Source organism: Schistocerca serialis, chromosome 1 (genome assembly GCF_023864345.2).
Source record: "Schistocerca serialis cubense isolate TAMUIC-IGC-003099 chromosome 1, iqSchSeri2.2, whole genome shotgun sequence".
Lineage (NCBI taxonomy): Eukaryota > Metazoa > Arthropoda > Insecta > Orthoptera > Acrididae > Schistocerca > Schistocerca serialis.
In genome coordinates this window covers 829,225,432-829,246,639 of record NC_064638.1, presented here as the reverse complement: position 1 = coordinate 829,246,639, position 21,208 = coordinate 829,225,432, and the positions used below count along the sequence as shown (strand labels likewise).

Genomic DNA, 21,208 nt, shown 5'->3' with positions numbered 1-21,208 from the left:
AAGCGGATGAGCTGACCACTGCGCTATCCGGGTGCAGTGGTCCTTGCAACTACACGGGCTGCACTAGCATTGTCCCCATAAGACTCAAATTCTCAACTTATACACACACTAACAACGTAGTGCTTCTTGCCATTAGCCTCACTACTCGGGGCATTTCGCCGATTCCCATAAGGGTTCGAGCCTGGTGTGCATCTGCGCTAAAGAGATCATAGGGTTTTGGACCAATGTTCACAGCCGCCAATGTTACGTCTCAAGGGCAATTCCCTTTTATTGGACAGCTTCTACTCGACCCTGACCTCAATGATTGTTTCAAGGTACATCACGTTGTGGAAACGATAGCAGCCATACAATTTAAGCATCTATATGTGACAGGGCTCGATTATTTACACGACTTCTGAAGAACTGGAGGTAGGATACATTTCTTACATTTATTATCTAGTTATGGCACGTCACATAGCAACAAGGATGGAGCGCACAGTGCGCTACTTGAACTGTAACTAATGAATTGCCACAGTGGCTATTTAATCACAAATGTTTCTCTACAATGTTCTGCAAAGTATTACGTAACTACTCAACTACTCACTGCCGGCAGGCTAATCTCACGGTGTTTCCATCGCTGCCATCAACGACGCAGAATCCTAGTTTCATGCTAACTTCTGCTTTTGATTTCCTCTGACCGTGCCTTTTTGGAAGCAACCATTCTAGTATTCGCTAAATCAGAATGGCAGGGAAGGCATTTGATCCTCGCAGCCCCTAAGGGCATATGTACACTACTGCCCATTAAAATGGCTACAACAAGAAGAAATGCAGATGATGAACGGGTATTCATTGGACAAATATATTATACTAGAACTGACATGTGATTACATTTTCACGCAATTTGGGTGCATAGATCCTGAGAAATCAGTACCCACAACAACCACGTCTGGCCGTAATAACGGTCTTGATACGCCTGGGCATTGAGTCAAACATAGCTTGGATGGCGTGTACAGGTACAGCTGCCCATGCAGATTCAACACGATACCACAGTTAATCAAGAGAAGTGACTGGCGTGTTGTGACGAGCCAGTTGCTCGGCAACCATTGACCAGATGTTTTCAATTGGTGATAGATCTGGAGAATGTGCTGGCCAGGGCAGCAGTTGAACATTTTCTGTATCCAGAAAGGCCCGTAAAGGACCTACAACATGCGGTCGTGCATTATCCTGCTGAAATGTAGGGTTTCGCAGGGATCGAATGAAGGGTACAGCCACGGGTCGTAACACATCTGAAATGTAACGTCCACTGTTCAAAGTGCCGTCAATGCGAACAAGAGGTGACCGAGACGTGCAACCAATAGCAGCCCATACCATCACGCCGGGTGATACGCCAGTATGGCGATGACGAATACACGCCTCCAATGAGCGTTCACCGCGATGTCGCCAAACACGGATGCGACCATCATGATGCTGTAAACAGAACCTGGATTCATCCGAAAAAATGACGTTTTGCCATTCGTGCAGCCCGTTTCGTCGTGGAGTACACCATCGGAGGCGCTCCTGTCAGTGATGCAGCGTCAAGGGTAACCGCAGCCATGGTCTCCGAGCTGATAGTCCATGCTGCTGCAAACGTCGTCGAACTGTTCGTGCAGATGGTTGTTGTCTTGCAAGCTTCCCCATCTGTTGACTCAGGGATCGAGACGTGGCTGCACGATCCGTTACAGCCATGCGGATAAGATGCCTGTCATCTCGACTGCTAGTGATACGAGGCCGTTGGGATCCAGCACGCCGTTCCGTATTACCCTCCTGAACCCACCGGTTCCATATTCTGCTAAAAGTCATTGGATCTCGGCCAACGCCAGCAGCAATGTCGCGATACGATAAACCGCAATCGCAATAGACTACATTCCAACCTTTGTCAAAGTCGGAAACGTGATGGTACGCATTTCTTCTCCTTACACGAGGCATCACAACAACGTTTCACCAGACAACGCCGGTCAACTGCTGTTAGTGTAAGAGAAATCTGTTGGAAACTTTCCAACTGTCAGCACGGTGTAGGTGTCGCCACCGGCGCTAACCTTGTGTGAATGCTCTGAAAAGTTAATCATTTGTATATCACAGCATCTTCTTCCTGTCGGTTAAATTTCGCGTCTGTAGCCTACAAACTCCGTTTTTTATATACACGATGTGAAGATATGTTTCAACAAGTGAACTCGTGCTTTAGAATGAACTCATCACCATCTGAACCGGCAGAAGAATCAACATAAGCATTTGAATGTCATCACTATGAAACTGCACAGTCATTTCACATACGAAGTCTATACTCGGCCTTAAAGATTCACTACCCTACACACGGGTGCTGCCTCTTCGGGATATTGAAGTGTGATAAAGCACCTGCTTTTTGGTAAAGACCAACACATCTGTGAAATGAACCCGAATTCATCAGTGTGAAGAGAGAAACTGTTCACAAATTTGCTACCCAGTGCACACTGACGAGCTAAAGCATTTCGCCATCCGCTGGAAACTGTGTTGGTCCAGCTTTGTAACGCGATATAGAAGCTATTCAGCGTAAATGGAAGCGAAATTGTGTTGTTAAGTTTCTGGAGATATGTGACACCAGGTGTCTATGTACATGTCGCCCAACGTCCGTGAATTACAAGCCGCTGGCTTGTGGGCGTGGAACTCGCACCCGATTGCGTCCCAGGTATATGTGTCATACTACTCCAACCACCGTAACACGATTCTGACCTTGTGACACGGACAATTGACCTGTTGCAACATCCCATCGCTGTCGGGGAGGACAGCAAGCATGAAACGATGCAGGTGGTCAGCAATAATGTTCACGCAATGCGCGGCACTCTTGGAGCCGTCGATTACTACGACATGTACCATGGAAGCGGAGGTGAACCTCGCCCATAGCACAATACTGCTCCCAGCAGCCTTTGTCCAGGTCACGGTGCATGTTTAAAGCAGCCGTTCGCCATGGTGACGGCGTATCTGTACACGACCACCGACCTGGTATAACAAACGTGAATCATCCGATTAGGCGACACCTCTCCAATGATCCAATATCCAATCTCGAAGATCTCATCTCATTCCTGCTGCAGTCATCATTAACGGTTTCGTTGGATCAACAGGGGAACACGGACGGGTCGCCTGCAGTGCAGCCACATGTTCAACAATGTGCACTGATTGTTGTGTCCGAAACACTTCCGTTCGCACCAGCATTGCACGTTGTCCTGAGACCTGCCAAAGATCGTCGCCTGTCCTGATTTACAAAGCGGGCAAATCTTCGAGCTCTACTTCCCGTGATGGGGCATGGATGTCCGTCCACCAGTCCCGATAGGGGGTGTCCGTTCCCAGGCGCCGAGCCGTAACAATCGCTTATGACAGAAACTTACGCCTTTTACAGCCCATATTGTCACTAGAATTCCTCAATTGTGACTCCTCCGCTTATACACGAGGGGCGTTCGATAAGCAATGCAGAACATTTTTTTTCTGAATGCAGATTGGTTTTATTCAGGATTCCAAGAAAACGTATTACTCCTAGCTCTTTCGGCTACAAAATCCTGTTTTTCAACATGGATTCCGTTCAATGCCACGACCTTAACACCATCTGTTAGGGCCTATATTCCCGCATGGTACCACTTTACCGGTACATGTCGAAGCCAACGTCTTCCTGCATCAATAACCTCCCTATCATCCACGTACTGCTTTCCGCGGATTACATCCTTTTTTGGGACAAACAGATGGACGTCGGAATAATCGGGATCTGGGCTGTAGGGCGTATGAGAAAGAACAGTCTAACGAAGTTTTGTGAGCTACTATCGGGTACGCAAACTTGTGTGAGGCCTTGCGTTGTCATGGAAAAGTTCGTTTGCATTTTTGGGGCGACGAAGGCGCTGAAGTGGTTTCTTGAGTTTCCTGAGGGTACCACAATACCCTTCAGAAGTGATAATTGCACCGTGAGGGAGGATATTAAAGTAAAGATACCCTTCGGAGTCGCAAAACACCGTCACCATGACTTTACCGGCAGAGGTTCCAGTTTTGAACTTTTTCTTAGGAGGAAAGGTATCTCTCTACTCCATTGGTTCGAAGTAATGAGCCCATGTTTCGTCGCCTGTGACGATGTTCGACAAAAAATTGTCTCGATTATCCACGTAACAGTCGAGCGATTCCTCACAGAGGGTTCTTCGTTGGTCTTGATGGTCTTCTGTTAGGCGATGAGGAACACAGTGGGCACACAACTTTGAGTACCTCAACTGATGGACGAGTGTGTCAGCGCTAGCAATACAGTCGTCCAGTTGTTCAGCGAGGTGTTTGATTGTGATCTGTCGATAACCTCGAATGAGAGTGTCCGCAATTTCCGACATTGCAGATGTCAAGTAGCAGTTGTGTGCAGCTGGCCGGCACGCGGGAGCCAGGTTGGCACGACTTGTTGCGATGATGGAGACGCCTCGCCCAATGACTCACCGTGCTTTTTCTCACAGCTAGGTCTCAGTAGGTGTTCTGCAAGCACCTATGAATATCTGCGATGCTCTGGTATTCCGTCAAAAGAAACTCAGTGACAGCTCTCTGCCTGGAACGCATTACAGACGCCAATTAGAAGGCTACGTATAGCGCCGCCACTTATCGGACTTTTGATATTATAGGGACTAAAATGGAGATATTCCACGATGTCCCACAACAAATTCTGAATTTTGTCGATCAAACTCGGCCAAGTAAAAAAAAAAAAAAATTTGTTGCGTTACTCATTTGAACACCCCTCGTAATCTCTTATCGTGTTAGGTGAGCCCAACGCCACCAGGCGGCATTCAGTCTCGTGGGAGTGTGGGAGGGGCAGTGATCATATTGTTTTGGCACATCAGTGTGCATCACTGCAAATGCTCACTGCTATGGCAATTCACAAAGCATTCATATGACATGCTTGAAGCCTTACACACGTGTCTCGATTCCAATACAGTTTAAAGATGCCATCCTAATTTGCACGACAGAGTCGTGATCTTCATAATGCATTTTTTTTTAACACCACAGCTGTTCGTTTGAGATCAGATGATTAACCTAGCGTGTTCACAAACTTCAGTTTGAAAGCCCATATCGTTTGAGAGGAACATTTAAACACATCGTGCCTTTATCCATTTACTACCAGAAAGGCTACAGATTTTCCTGTGATCGTCGCATATGGTCGCCAGAACAAGCAGATTAGAGCGAGACACATGCAGGACATCGAGCATTGTTTGTAAAATAATTTTTTTTCATATAGCAGAATATGTAACTGTAATGTGCCGACACTCTAGACCAGGGGTGTCCAAGCCGCGGCCCGCAAGGCAAATGTTAGTGCGGCCCAGTTACGCGATCCGGAAAAAAATCCATAAAATTCCGTTGATGTAATCTTATGATAAATTGAATATTTTTAACTTGAAATATTCGTCACAATGTGCTATTCTCTTATCGGTCCACACCGTTGTCTCTCTCTCAACCCTCTTTTATTACGCAGTTACTGGTAGTATTAAGTTTATTATGTGTGTGCCCCAAATACTCGTCTTCTTCCATTGTGGTCCAGGTAAGCAAAAAGATTGGGTCTTGGGACACCTGTAATTTCATCAGCGCAACTCCTGGAATCTTTTTGTGGTGGCGTTCCAGTACCAGACAACAATGTCGCCTATTAGAGAGACGACTTTTATTATTATTTCACGACCGAATGCGATAAAGAACACATACAGTCTTCGTTAAATGGTTACAAATGTAATTCAGTTACATGTCTAACTGCTATTTTAGAATTACTACCGCCGACAAATACTTGTAGTTCATTACAACAATATTATGAAAAGGGTAGATTTGTGGTTATCACGTATCGTAGGGCGGTAATAACACACTTTAGATGTCGTTAACACATTTATTTAGCACTGAAGTAAGCGAGAGCAACATGGCAGTACAAAAGTTGCACGTTGACAGCATAGAACAAAGGTAGTACAAAGATGCTAGAGTCCAAAGATATGGCGCTTTACGCCAGGGGCGCCACAGAGAAGCCCCCCCCCCCCCCTGCAGTGTGGAGGGAAGCTTCCTCACTCGAACTCGTAATCATCTTGTCAGCGTGGCGGCTGAAGACGGCGTCCAGCACGAGAAGTGGGCGCGTCGGAAACCGCGCTGCCAGTCTCGTGCGTCGGACAGCTGCGTAGGCGGTGGAACGTCGCTCGAAGCGTTTGGGGCTTCGGGAGGCGGAGCAGCAGCGACGGCAGGCGGATCAGAAGCGTCGGAAAGCGGGTAGGAGAGGGACCACGCTGGTTTTAATCGGTTAACGGAAACTGTTGGATGTCGTCCATTTAGATGAATTACAAACGTATTCACTCCAAGATGTAAGACGCTGTCTGGGCCCAAATAAGGTGGTTGCAAGGCCGCTCATACGGAGTCGCCGCCCAGCATCTCGATTTCACGTGATGCACGGTCCTTGTGAACGAACACTGGCGGCGTGGAATAAGGGCGAGGCAGGAGGGTGCGCAGGCAATCGACGTGCACACATACCCGTTCCATAAGGGCCGCAAGATCGAAGCGGCAGATGGCTGTGTGTCCTCCACGAACTCTGATGGAAGGAGGATGAGCTCTCCGTATAAAATCTCCGCCAGCAATGCATTCAGGTCTTCCCTATGGGTGGAGAGGATGCTGAGTAAGACCCAAGGAAGGGCCTCAGACCATAATCCACCATGGCACATGAGCGTGGCTTTGAGAGTTCGGTGCCATCTTTCGACCAGGCCGTTCGCCTGCAGGTGATAGCCTGTGGTGTGGAATTTGGCTACACCACACAGCTCGCACAGTCGAACAAAAAGCGTGGATTCGAACTGTCATCCCTGATCAGTAGTGAGGGAAAGAGGGCAGCTGAACCTCACGACCCACGTGGATATGAAACAGCTAGCGATGGTCTGTGCTGTTATATCGTTGAGAGGGACCACCTTGACCCAACGAGTTATGCGGTCGATCATAGATAATATGTATTTGTACCTCTTGGAAGGGGGAGTGGCCCAACCATGTCAATGTGGACATATCGAGGGTGACCTCTTGGGATATCAGACTTGCATAGTGGAGGCTGCGCAGGTCTGCTGACTGGGACACATGCACAGGTCCAAGTACACCAGTCATGCTGCATGCTGGGTCAGACAAGGCGTTCAGTGACTAACCTCATCGTGGCCTTTGTTCCGGGGTGCGCCGTGTAAAGCATTGCAGATCCCGCTCCAAAGAGCGAGCAGTGCCCATAAAAACGTTGCAAAGGACTGGGGTCGTCGACTTGTGCAGGAGTAGATGTTGTATAGCGAGCGATGACTCACTCTCTGAAACCAACCACTGTGTATTGGTTTCTTTGGTCTGGAGTTGGGCGAGGTCATCTAAGTTCAAGGGTGTGGTAAGCACCGACATATGAGATAGGTAGTAAGCTACAGCATTCTCCGTGCTGCAGATGTAGCAAGCATCCAAGGAAAGTTGACAAATATAGTCCATATGGCGGAAAAGTCTCAGTGGAAGGTCCTTAGCCAGGTTGCGTATCGCGTCCATGAGAGGCTTGTGATCCGAGTAGATCTTGAAAGGTCGCCCCTCAAGGTCACTCCAGAAGTGTTTGATTCCCTAATAAACCGAGAGAAGTTCACAGTCAAAACCTGACCACTTTCACTAGCTCTTAGTTAGTTTCTTCGAAAAGAAGCAGAGCAGCTGGGTGGAGTCGGCGGTGTGCTGTTGTAAAACAATGCCCACAGCTGAGTCACTGGTGTCAGTTGTACCAGGAACATGGGCCTCAGGATCGGAGTGGGCAAGTGTGGCAGCTTTGGTGAGAGCAGTTTTGAGATTATCAAACGTGTCGATGATTGGTTTGGTCGAGTCCAACTTTCATTTCCCCTTGGTATTTTTGCCGGAGAGGGTGTCAGTGAGGGCCAATTGCACAGAGGCAGCCTCAGGGATATGGTGTTGGTAAAAGTTTGCCTTACCCAGAAAACGACGGAGTTGAGCATAATCCTCAGGAAGAGGCACGGTGAGAATGGTTTTGACATGAGAATCCATTGGTTGGACACCATTGGCCGAGACAGTATGACCTAGGAATGTAACTGATGTAGAATGGAGTTGAGATTTATTGTGGTTGATTACCACACCATTAGCTGTCATGGCTGAATGGACGGCATCGAGGTGAACCTGGTGCTCCTTGGGAGAGGAGGAAAAAATCAGAATGTCATCCAAATAAACAAAAGCAAAAGTCAGAGGTAGCAAAACGGAATCAATGAACTATTGCCACATCTGAGCAGCATTTTTCAAGCTGTAATGCATGTAACATATTTAAATAGGCCAGAGGGTGTGATGGTGTCAGGCTTCGGAATATCGATGCATAGGTATTTGAGGGCGAAAGGGGGACAGATGCGAAGACAGTTCACTGACCTTGCCAGGTCGGAATGGTGTGGGTGGGGCCTTGGTTACAGACGACAAGGGAGGGCGTGGCGCAGCAGCCATGTGATGCGAGGAATCCCACATAGTGAGAACATGATCATCCTGCAGAATCGCCTTTGGTGTTGCAGAAATGGCAGCAGGCAGAGGAAAGCTTGACACAGGAGCAATGTAGTGTGAAGACATAGTGGATGTGAGTGTTAGTTCCTCTTGTTGTGGCCCTGCAGACAGGCTGCAAATCGTAGTCCATTCGTGTGACAATTCAACAGAGGTGCCTGCAATACAGGTGCGAAATGCCTCATTCTGTGTGCAGAGCTCATTGATTTGTGAGTGCATTTCTGACAAATCAGAGAGCCCTGCAGTAATACGCTCGAGCAGAGATGCACATGAGAAAAGCATATCCAAGGAGGCAGAGAGTGAAGTTGTGCTGAACTCATTTGACAACAGAACAGTAGAACCAGATGGATGGCGGAGCACGGTGGCCTGCAGGTCTGTTGAAAGTATGTAATGGTATTGAAAGTCCAACACGATCACAGGTTCATCCACACTGGTGATGTGGAAAGTCCAAGGAAAGGTGGCAGCTGGTGATAGGCAAAGCGACTTCTTGATGGAGCCAAGGGCTGCAATAGGAGAATGATTAGCAGTGATCAAAGCTAGGTTAGAAGGGGAAAGCATGTTGCCTGAATGCTTGGCCAGTATAATGCTGATGTCGACGCCGGTGTCGACGAGAAAGCAAGTGCCTGATGACAAGTTAGTCATGTAGAGGTGTCATTCCACTGGAGCGAGTGGTGCAGTGTCGAACGATAAATGCCGTGAAGGATCGTGGCAGGACGTGATGCCTAAATGTGCCCGCCAGAATCGTTTGGGTAGGTGCAAGGCGCGCAACAGTTGTGCATGGTGCCAGCAGAGCTTGGAGGCAAGATGATGAGGAGTGAGAGAAGGCCGCAGCTGGCTGCATCGTTGCTTGTGGGCGCTCAGGCTGCTGCTCGGGTGGGGTCAGCTGCTGTTGGGAGGCTGCAGGCAGTACCTCCTGTAGGCTGCTAGGTGGCAGCTCCTGATAGGCCAGTGAGGTGCTGAGGCGAGTGCGCTGGCCTCTGCCAGCAGAGTGTGGAACTAAAGGTACAGGCATGCCATCTGATGGCGATGGAGATGACAGGCAGTGTCAGTGACGAATGATAGCATAGGCTTGGTCGGCCGAGCACTGACGAAACTCAAGAGGGTCAGTGACAGAGAAAGCAGGTGAAGTTGTAGGTCTGAAGGCAGTTTGACCATTCACAAGATCCAAAGCACAGTGCCAGGTAATGCTAGATCGTCAATTAATGAAAAAAGGCGTCGCCAAAGCTGTGAAGGTGTGCGGTTGTCCAGGTGTTTGTTGTGAGTAATGTGGTGGACAGCCTCCGCTGGTGGGCGAGAAAGGCACTTGAGGAGCAATATTTTCGCCGTCAGATACTTGGGCGAGGTGGGTGGAGAGAGGAGCAGATCACTGATGAGGTCTGGATGAGCATGGAGGTGACTCACCAGGCAGACGAAACGTGTGTCATCATCCAAAATCCCATGGATATGCAGTAGGTGATCCACCAATGTGAACCAAGACTTAGGGTTGTCCATTGTCCATTTGCAAAGCAGGCAGCTTATAAAACCTGGTGGGTAACACATGTTGATGCAGCACTGGCAGGCAAAGATCTGTCATGCGGGGCAGGAAGCCCCTGACACTGGGAGTGCAGTAGTGGTCGACGGTGCGTCGCCTGAGGTCTATGCGGGGAGGGGGGGGGGGGAAGGGGGGCGGCTGCTGCAAGTAGCACACGGTGTGGAGTGAGTAGGTGCAACAGATGGCATGAAGTGTCTCTATTGCAGGCCCGATGACGAACGTGGTACGGGTGTAACGGCCAGTGCCATTGCAAAAGCGGGCGAAAGCACGGGGGTCTCATCTGGTAACCGGTGCAGGTGGAATGGCTGGTGCCATTACGAAAGTGGGTGGAAGGCAATTGTAATGTAACCATGGTGCGATGGGAAACTGGTGTGGTCAGGCGACTGGCGTTGCTGAAATGGTGTGCAGGAGAGGGGATGTTATGACATTAGGCATATAAGAATGTGCAACCCCATGTATTGGAACTTCGTTGGCACATCAAACAAAACCAAAGGAGACTGCGTAGCCAATGGTTAAACCACAACTTCCTGGACTGGGTTCTCATTCATGATGTCGCTAGGCAGCGTGCACTGTCCATGTGGCAGCCATTGCTGGTGTAGTTGCACTGAGTAGTTGCCATGTTGAGCCGGTTAAGGTTAAGTGGCCGCCGGCGTGGGCTGGGTGCAGACAATTGTTCATTTTTAATTAAATGCACATGAGATACACTTGGCCACTTGTGGTCACAAGCACAGATAATAGGATATGTAGTACTACCACCGAAAGACACTGGTAGATTCATTGTTCTGAAGACAATATGGGTTGGCACATGAATTGCGTTAATGATGAATAGAACCACGAAAAAACTCACGAACATATGACGACGATGTTAGGGTCACCACTGTGGTTATCACGTATAACAGGGCGGTAATAACACACTTTAGATATCGTTTATACATTTATTTAGCACTGAAGTAAGCGAGCACAACATGGCAGTACAAAAGTTGCGCGCCGAGAGCATAGATCAAAGGAAATACAAAGATGCTAGAGCACAAAGATATGGCGCTTTACGCCGTAAAGATGACACGTTGAGTTGCAGACAGGCACAATGAAAAGATTGTTACACATTATGCGGAGTGGCCAGAGATAGTGGTCATTTGTGCGTGAGGTGTGCTTCCTTGAGTGAATGTGTGTATGTTTCTTTTCTGAAGAAGACTTTGACCAATAGCTCAATGTGTAACAGTCTCTTCGTTGTGCCGGTCTGCAGCTAAAAGTGTCGTCTTTACAATGAGTGACGCTGTATCCTTTTCATAATCTAGTTGATATTCCAACCTGGACTTTCAATAGTTCACCACAGCTTGATCACAAGCTCACTCAAAACAGAATGTGGGAGGCAACCTGCTGTGATTTCCTTCTTGGTGGAACTACTTGACGTTCTCATAAGATGCTGTAGTGAAGCCACTGGAACCTGGTGCAATGGTGACTGCATACAAGTTTGAGTAACGTTGCTCATAAATAAGAGTCCAGTGCGTTAACAACAGTGAAAATGATTTGTCTATAACGTTAATATGATAGAATGAATCTCTCTTTTACTTTATTTTATAGGATTCCGAGTCGAGAGCCTTGTCACGCGACAGCCTGTTGTAAAAGGAAGAGACTATTTAATCACAAACATGCGACTGAAGATGCACTGGCTGCGGCTAAGGTCGGGTCATATTCATGTTGATAGTTGAAATCAGCTTGACAGGACACATGGAGGAGCGGTTTCACATTATGCTTCACAGATGGGGTTGTCTCGTGACTACCACCAGCCGCTAAGGTGACCACGTGACCGGGAAAACCCACCCGTTGGGCAGCACAATGGCCATTCGTTTCTCATGGCCGCTTTTCACGTCTGATTCAAAAGTAAAGCTACCCCAGAATTAATAAATATTGACCCACGCGTGTCACTGAAGAGCTAGTTGCTGATCTGAAGCAAAAAGAAGGACTATTACGCACGTGAAGACGCGCCTTCGATACATGTTTTAGTTTATAAATTATTGTAACTTAAATGTTGTAAGTAACTGGTGAACCGTAAAAATGAGTATCTAGGCAGTGCGTTATGCGATTGAAACAAACAAGGTGTCAACAGATACATTTTGTGCAGCTGTATAGGACTGTGTCAGTATATTTATTGAAATTATTCACATATTTGAATCAGGGGCCCGAAAGTGTATTTCACACAATTAAGAAAAGCTTTTCTTACTAAATAAATAGAGAAGCTTTAAAAGTAGCGGCAATACTGTAAACTTCAGATATACATGAAATTATTTAATGTATCATTTAAATTTTTATTAATATTTACTCTTATAAATCCAAAAACCGAGGCAAACCGCAGACATTATTGTTTATAAATAAACTATGGCAGATAAAAGAAAGCAGATAACAGCATAATGTTTCTCGGAAAATTTCTGTGCGATTTAATGTATCGTATGTGCGGAAAAGGTCAAAATTAAGAATTTCAGAAATTTTAATGTACAGTAGTTTAACTGACTTCAGTGGTGCTTCACCGAGGTTTCCTGGGTGAACAGCAGCAGTTTGGAGGCAGTTTATGTTCGGACGCCGTTAGAGGCGGTTAAACGTTGTTGGTCTGTGTTTCGGGAAAGTTTTATCTGATGAGCGGTTTGAATTATTCAGAGTCCCTACATTTCGACATAGAAATTTTTCCGCGTCTGATAGACTTGTTATTCTTCGGGTTGCATGTGATACAAGCCGCACTTAGAAAGTTTCAATGGGTAGCCATCGTGGAAGTCATAGTTTGACATACTGTGGAACTTTAACGGTTTTCTAAAGATAACTCATGTAATTAATTACGGTTTACTTCAACCGCCTCCAAGATCTTATGACACACCGTCAGGTTCTGAAATTAATTTGTTGTGAACTGTGACTTTCAATTTTGTCTATGTTATTATTGCAAATAAATTCGAATTTGTTAAACTTTAAAAAGTACGAGAGTGCGTACGTGATTTTTACATAGCAAATCCCGCCTGCATTTATACTAAATACTTTTGTGGAACATAGGGTGCACCCCAACGAATATGAGTTGGCGTCTCATAGACGAAACATAGCCAAACTTGTAAGTCAAACCACAATAACGGGGGGTCATTGAAGTGTGTGTGCTGTGTAATGTGTGGGTAAATCTTTCCGTGCAGTAGCACGTGGGGGCTCCGAGATGACAGAGAACTTTGATTTTCGGCGAGTTGATGAGAGACATTGTATTTCATTCGTCATCCACACTACATGCACCATCCCATACAACCTGTACAGTCGCAGTCCTTACACCCAACTACACAAACAATGAGTATAACTGACATAACATCATAACATTGGTGCAAATTATTTACAATGGAGATAATGAAAACTGCACAGCATGACATGATACAGATGAATATATAGACTTAGATCTAATTTTTGTGTTAGAACAACTAGTTCAGAATCAAATTTTAGACAATGTTAGGTTTACCAGGATTGTTAGATGTAAGTACTGGGCACCATGCATTATTATTGTAAAAAAGAACAAATAATATTTACATTGATGTTTGACCTGTAACATACACGTTATTGCAGTGTTTATGGTGTTGTATGCCAGCCTTATTTTGCATTACTGGCATGGTAACAATACCAATTTTGGACGTTTGGGCTGATCGTGGATGTAAATAGTGAATAACTGACGAATTAGTGTGTTGACTGAGTAAGGAAGTTTGGTGTAGAAGCTTTCAGATATGGAACGGATCTCTTCTGAAACAGTTTTAATTTTTATATACTGGTGGATTCTTGAGACTATAATGGACCACAGAACGTTTAATATTATTTGCAGTGTCTTATTTAGCATAATCTGAAGTTTGCTAACATGTGTAGACGCAGCTTGCCCCATATGGGCAGTCATACAGAATTACTGGTTCTGTTATCGACTTATAAAGTAAGTCACTGTTTTTCCTATTTCCAGACGTCATTCTGTGTATTACGGAATATAAGGCAGCTAACAAACCGTTTGCTTTATTCGTTACGCCAGTTATGTATTTCTTGTAGACAAGGCGTTTGTTCAAGCGAGCTCCAGATATTAAGTGGATTAAGTCCTAGTAATGCTTTCATTGATAATTAATCTCTCTCAAAATCGTAAAGAATATTGGAAGAAAAAACACTATAAGGTTTATTTAAGTCTTGATAAAATGTACGACGATCACCAATTTTACTTTGTAGCTGTGAGACAAGTTGTATTTTGTGCTACTGCCTGAAAGTGTCCATGTCTGTGTGTTATCAGACACTGTGAGCTCATCAATCGACCATAGACATAAGGCTCAAGGGACCCACGTCTGGGAAGCTCATAGGCGGAAGTACTGGAAGTACGACCTAAGACTATTAAACATAGAAAGTCATGATAGATGTCAGCGATTCGATGCACGCATACGATTAACAACATCTTAAAATAACGCATTTCGGCATACATTCAAAAAAGGAAGCATTAATTAATGTAGAATAAATCATGAAATTTGGTACTGAGTCGCACCACATACATGTGCGACCTCTGTCGGCAAGTGACATTGTACATGGGACGCGCAATTTACGGTTAATGATACCCTATAAGGAAAAAAAATGACACGCCACGAAGAAATTATCCGAAACAGAAGGAAATCGGTAAACATGATGTACACGTGCAGAAAAACAAACGATTACAATTGCAAAAAAATGGATGTGTGTTATGTCCTTAGGTTAGTTAGGTTTAAGTAGTTCTAAGTTCTAGGGGACTGATGACCTCAGAAGTTAAGTCCCATAGTGTTCAGAGCCATTTGAACCATTTTTTTAACAAAAAAATGGATTATTTATGTAAGAGAAACAGCTTCACAAATTCAGGATGTCAATAATGCTTTGGTAGACGTCTGGCCCTTATGCAAGCGTTATTCTGACTGGCATTGATTGATAGAGTCGCTGGATGTTGTGCCAAATTCTGTCCAGTTGGCGCGTAAAATCGACAAACTTCCGAGCTGATTGGTGGACCCTGCCCATAATTTTCCAAACGTTCTCAATTGGGGAGAGAGCTCGCGACCTTGCTTGAGAAGGTAGGGTTTAGCAAGCACGAAGACAAGCAGGAGAAGCTCTCGTCACATGTGGGCGGGCATCATCATGCTGAAATGTAACAGGGGGCTGAAAGCTCTTTAAAAAAATTGGAAATAGAGTAAGTCAGTCAAAGAATCTGGTGCGCCACTATTTCAGCTAGAGGCTCTCTGATGACACCAGTTTAAAAATGTCATGAGAATGTCTTCTGAGAACGTCCATGATTGAATACTCTCGTGGCTCACGACCAGCTAAAACGACTTTGGTAATAATTAGCAGAGCACTGTTTTGGAAATCACGACTCGCGAATGAACTTCGCGAATTCGGAACTGGGAGTGCACAATGTTGGTAAAGAACTGGGATTGTCGAATCACAGACAGAGCTAATCCAAGTGATAAATTTTGGAAGCCTGGAAAACAGTGACATGTGACATTTTTATAGCGTTGTTGGTGCAGGTCGCAGATGTAGTGTATATACGTGAATTAGTATGTTAGCACGACGTTCAACATTTTGACATTATCAAGGTGAGGTTGCCTCGACGCTCGGAGATGGTGCGTATAATAACTGATGGCTGGGGTTTCCCATTAAGAATTTGCGTGTTGTACGAGGGTAATCCCAAAAGTAAAGTCTCCTATTTTTTTATACGTTCAGAACTCTGTTTGTACGGCAGTTGGTCACGCTGTTATGAAGAGTGCTTCACGCGCTGTGTGTAAACATGCGCACGCCGCGCTGAGGCGCTCAGTCTTGGCTTGGCAGCCGTTGGGAATGGAGCTCCCGTTGGATGTTACCACCAAGTGCGAATTGCGCGCAGTTATTCGGTTTTTGAATGCAAAGGGCCCTGCGCCTGCGCCAATTGATGGTAGTGTATGATGAGTCGTGCATGAATGCCAAAAATGTTCGTAAGTGGTGTAGAGAGTCTGCAGCTGGTTGGACCGAAATTCACGACGAACAAAGGAGCGGGGGACCGTCAATTTCTGAGGAGACAGTGTTGAAGGTTGAGCAAAGCATGCGTGAGGATCGGCGGATCACCCTGGATGATTCTGCACGTTGGTCCCTGGGGTTTCCCGAAGCACCGCTCGCAGAATTTTAACGGAAACATTGAACTACCGGAAGGTGTGCGCAAGATGGGTGCCACGCATGCTGACAGATGACCACATGGGGCAACGAGTTGATGCTTCCCGTGCATTTCTTCACCGCCTTGCACCCGAACAGGACAACTTTCTGGACTCAATTGTCAAGGGTGACGAAACCTGGGCATACCACTTTACAACTGAGACCAAGCAACAATCACGCCAGTGGCGGCATCCTTCTTCGTCGAAACTGCGGAAATTCAAACAAACACAGTCTGCCGGTAAAGTCATGACAACCGTTTTTTGGGATCGGAAAGGGGTATTGTTGGTCGACTTTATGCCCACTGGGACCACAATTAACGCTGCCAGGTACTGTGAGACTCTGAAAAAACTCAAACGGGCAATTCAGAACCAGAGAAGAGCAATGTCGAGCAAGGGCGTACACATTTTCCATGACAACGCTCGCCCACACATCGCTCGGCAAACCGTTGCTCTCCTGCAACAGTTTCAGTGGAACATAATCACCCACCCACCCTACAGTCCTGACTTGGCGCCCAGTGACTATCACCTGTTCCCTAGGTTAAAAGAACATTTGGCCAGAAAGCGATTCAGCTCCGACGACGAGGTGAAAGAAGAGGTTCATAACTTTATGAACAGCATGGCGGCGAGCTGGTATGACATGGGCATACAAAAACTGCCAGAGAGTCTACAAAAATGCATCTACAGAAATGGTGATTATGTCGAAAAAGAACTAAATGTTCAAGCCGTAAACTGATGTAAACCATTGTAGAGATAAACTGGTCTATGTACTTATAAAGAAACAGGAGACCTTACTTTTGGGATTACCCTCGTACGAGACCGATCAATGCTGCTGCACTTAACTGCAGGAAAAGAGACGCGAGACCACTCAGTGTGCCTACACATTGTTCCCACAAACAGCTATGACTACATGTACGTGTTTAAGCAACTGTAAGTATCACCAACATCTCTGTCACTATAGTTAATTCTTATCTTGCATGCGTTATATCTCACACTTACCATATTAGCTTCGCTGACTGCCAACAGCCTGCGGAGGAGGAGATCTATTTTGACATCGACCGGTCCCCCTGAAAAGGAAGCAACACAGTCAGTGAATGCTTCCCGTGCGGTGCCTGCTAGCTGGAATTTGCTGCAACAACGTGGCGCCTTCAAGCTTGCAGACGACACAAAGTATGTTGCGGAGAGGCAACTACAATATTATATGTAGACACGATAACGGGTGAATAAAAACGCGCCAATGAACCAAGAATAATTACATGAATTTTAACATTACTGCATGAACTATGTAAACCCGATAGTGTCAATCGGTTTCAGTTTTTAACACGTAAACCGGGCAATATTTACAGATCTCATTGTGTTGGGAGACTTGGGTGCGTTTACATGAATAACACTGCCTATGCTGCTCCGCTGCTTGCCCACAACTTTCTCTCCTCTCTTGCTTTTTTTATTTTTATTTTTTTTTTTTTTGTCTCAATCTTCTGACTGGTTTGATGCGGCCCGACACTAATTCCTCTCCTGTGTCAACTTTTTCATCTCAGAGTAGCACTTGCAGCCTACCTTCTCAGTTATTTGCTGGATCTATGTTTTTACCCTCTACACCTTTCTTTAGTGCCATGGAAGGTATACCGTGATGTCTTAACAGATTGCCTATCATCCAGCACCTCATTCTTGTCAGAGTTTTGCACATATCGCTTTCCTCTTCAATTCTGCGGAGAATATCCTCATTTCTTACCTTTCCAGTCCACCTAATTTTCAACATTCTCCTGTAGTATCACTTTTAAATGCTTCGATTCTTTTCTCTTCAGGTTTTGCTATAGTCCATATTTCACTACCATACAATGCTGTGCTCAAGGCGCACATTCTCAGAAATCTCTTTCTCAAATTAAGGCCTTTGTTCGATACTGGTAGACGTCTCTTGGCCACGAATGTCATTTTTGCCAGTGCTAGTCTGCTTTTTATATCCTCCCTGCTCCGTCCATCATGAGTTATTTTGCTGCCTAAGTAGCAGAATTCCTTAACTTGGTCTACTTCGTGATCCCCAATTCTGATGTTAAGTTTCTCACTATTCTCCATTCTGCTACTTCTTATTGCTTTCGTCTTTTTTCGACTTACTCTCAGTCCATATTCTGTACTCATTAGACTGTTCATTCCATTCGACATATCTTGTAATTCTGTAATTCTGCTTCGCTTTCACTGCGGATAGCTATGTCATCAGTGGATCTTATCATTGATATCGTTTCACTTCGTATTTTAATCCCAGCCTCGAACCTTCATTTCAGTTCTGTCATTGTTTCTTCGATGTATAGACTGAACGTAGAGGCGAAAGAGTCCGTCTTGGCCCTTCTTCAATCCGAGCACTTCGTTCTTTGTCTTCCAGTCTTATTGTTCCCTGCTGGGTCTTGTGTATATTTTGTATTACCCGTCTCTTCCAACAGCTTACTCCTATTTTTCTGTGGTTTTCGAACATCTTGCACCATTTTACATTGTCGAATGCTTTTTCCAGTTGAAATATCCTATGAACGTATCTTGTTTTTTCTTCAGTCTTGCTTCCATTGTCAGCCGTAAATTCAGAACTGCCTCTCTGGTGCCTTTACCTTTCCTAAAGGCCAACTGATCATCTAAGAGACCCTTAATTTTCTTTTCCATTCTTCTGCATATTACCCTTGTCAGCAGCTTGGATGTAGGAGCGGATGCGATAATTCTCGCACTTGTTGGCTCTTGCTACCACCACTCTCATAGGCTACATTCTTAAATAATAGTTTCATTGCCGCTTCCCACAATGATTTTAGAAATTATGGCGGAATGTTATCAGTACCTTCTGTCTATTTGATGCTAAGTCATCCACAGCTCGTTTATATTCTCACTCTAATACCGGGATCCCCTATCTCACCCCTGTCGACTCCTGTCTAATCCTACTCCTATTATACCATTTTCTGCTGGTGTTGATATTGACCTATACTCGTCTGACCAGAAATGCTTGTCTTCTTTACATTTAATTTCGTTAATCCTCACTATATCGAGCTTGAGCCTTCGCATTTCTCTTTTCACATTTTGTAACTTCCCTACCAAGTTCAAACTTCTGACATTCCACAACCCTATCCGTAGAACGTTACTCTTTCGTTGATTATTCAGTCTTTTTCTAATGGTCGTCTCCTCTTTGGCAATACCCTCCCTGAGATTCGAATCATTTGCCATTGGAAAAATCATCATGACACTTTTCACTTACAGACTACATGTGTTGTGGATACACATTACGTGTCTATAATGTAGTGGTTTACATTGCCTTCTGCACGCTTATGCCGTTGATCATTGCCGATTCTTCAGCCTTCACAGCGGCAGTTTCCCACCCCAAGGGCAAGAGAGTCCCCTGAACCTCTGCCCGTTCCTCCGACTTCTTTGACAAGGCCGTTGGTAAAACGAGGGTTACTTCGTATGCCGGAAAATTCCAGCCGCCACTGCTGCTGATTTTCATTCAAAATTGAAGCAGTGAAGAGGTTCGAACCCGAGATCCAGGACGGTCTTATTAGAAGTCGAGAACACTGATCCTCCCATTTTCTTTTTTCCTTCTTTTTTCTTTAACGTGTTTGTTTGCCTCTTTTTTACGTTTCGCCCTTTTTTCCCCTATACCACGGGTACTGTTTGAGTTTTCTGTTAGCCATTGAATCGAAGACTCAGGATTTCTCTTAAACATTGAATTTTCGATAATTCGAAACTTAAATGAGAAATCGCTACCTGCACAGACGTGTTGTACGGAACCTTCAGTGTAATCCCAAAATTGATTAATACGGGTCAGTATTTTCTTTGATAACAGTTTTAGCAGTGTTCGAATATGCATCCTATATATTTGGAGTCATTAAGTTTTGACTTAGTTTCATTATTCTTATAAAACTTCTTGGACATAAATTGTGAAGGCTTTTGAAAGTACTTATAATTTCCAACCCAGATATACTGAAACATAGTGTAATGAATGACAGCTCACTATTGGTGGCAATAATTTGATAAACTGTTTCGAAGGCAACTGAATTTATTTGTCTATTTGTTATTTATTTGCGTTGATGCATTTATTTTTATGTTTTTAGATTAACGTTATTATTTAGATTGTATAATTTACAGTCAACACAACGATATTGATAATTAATGATACAATGTAATGAATTACGAAGTTTCGAAATTATTACGGATTTTACACAGGAGTTACGGTTTCAGAAAATTTGTATTCTTAATCTCACTAAAGTTAACAATAGTGGGATCTCGAAGATAACCAGAAAGCTATCACTGATGAAAGGCGGCAGCACTGTTGCACAAATTCACGCTGGTTGTGACGAAGACGAGAACAAATACGTGTTCTTAAATTCGAAATAATTTTCCTAAAGCCATAATGTGAAAATCGCATTTAATAGATTCTTGATTAATGAAGTTACCAGTCGATTTCTACTTCACGTGTCTTTTGGTTGTAATGTTAGTTCTACTGGGTGAAAAAAGGACAGGAAGAATACGTTTTGGAGGTGTACCGGAAGGGAAATGAAGGAAGAAGCTAAAAGTAGCAGCATAAGCTGAGAGAATACGACATTAGATAGCCCTATATTAATCCACATATAAACAAAATGAATATAAAATGTAGTCTCTGGTAAAACTTCTAAAATCTGTGAATGAACAGTTTAACAGGTAACGATGTGCTGTGAGTGACTGCACACGAAATAAAAATGCAAGACAATCTATATGATTACGATCGCACAAATGTTTTTCATTTTTATCAGATAGAGACTTGCATATCTTTTTCACTAGAACGACTGGATCGCTCTTAGATAAGGAAGTTCCCTCTCTCACCACTTTCGTAATAAGTAATGATATAAAGTTAATACAAAACTGAGTGAGCGCAGTTTTATTGCGACAGAATACGATAAGATCCTGTGTAATATTCCGTAATTAAACCAGTACAATGCGAGAAAAACGAAGTTGGCAGCAAGCTTCCAGAAATTCAGTACTGCTGAGC

General features: G+C 44.7%; 1 protein-coding gene across 1 annotated transcript in view; it reads right to left on the bottom strand.

The window, feature by feature from the left end:
• LOC126437444 (glutamate-gated chloride channel-like) overlaps positions 1-21,208 on the bottom strand; it is a 184,718-nt gene that overhangs the window by 55,911 nt on the left and 107,599 nt on the right. The window contains exon 4 of the mRNA XM_050090482.1: positions 17,215-17,282. Within this exon, the coding sequence (XP_049946439.1) occupies positions 17,215-17,282 (68 nt within the window). The remainder of the gene's footprint in view (positions 1-17,214; positions 17,283-21,208) is intronic.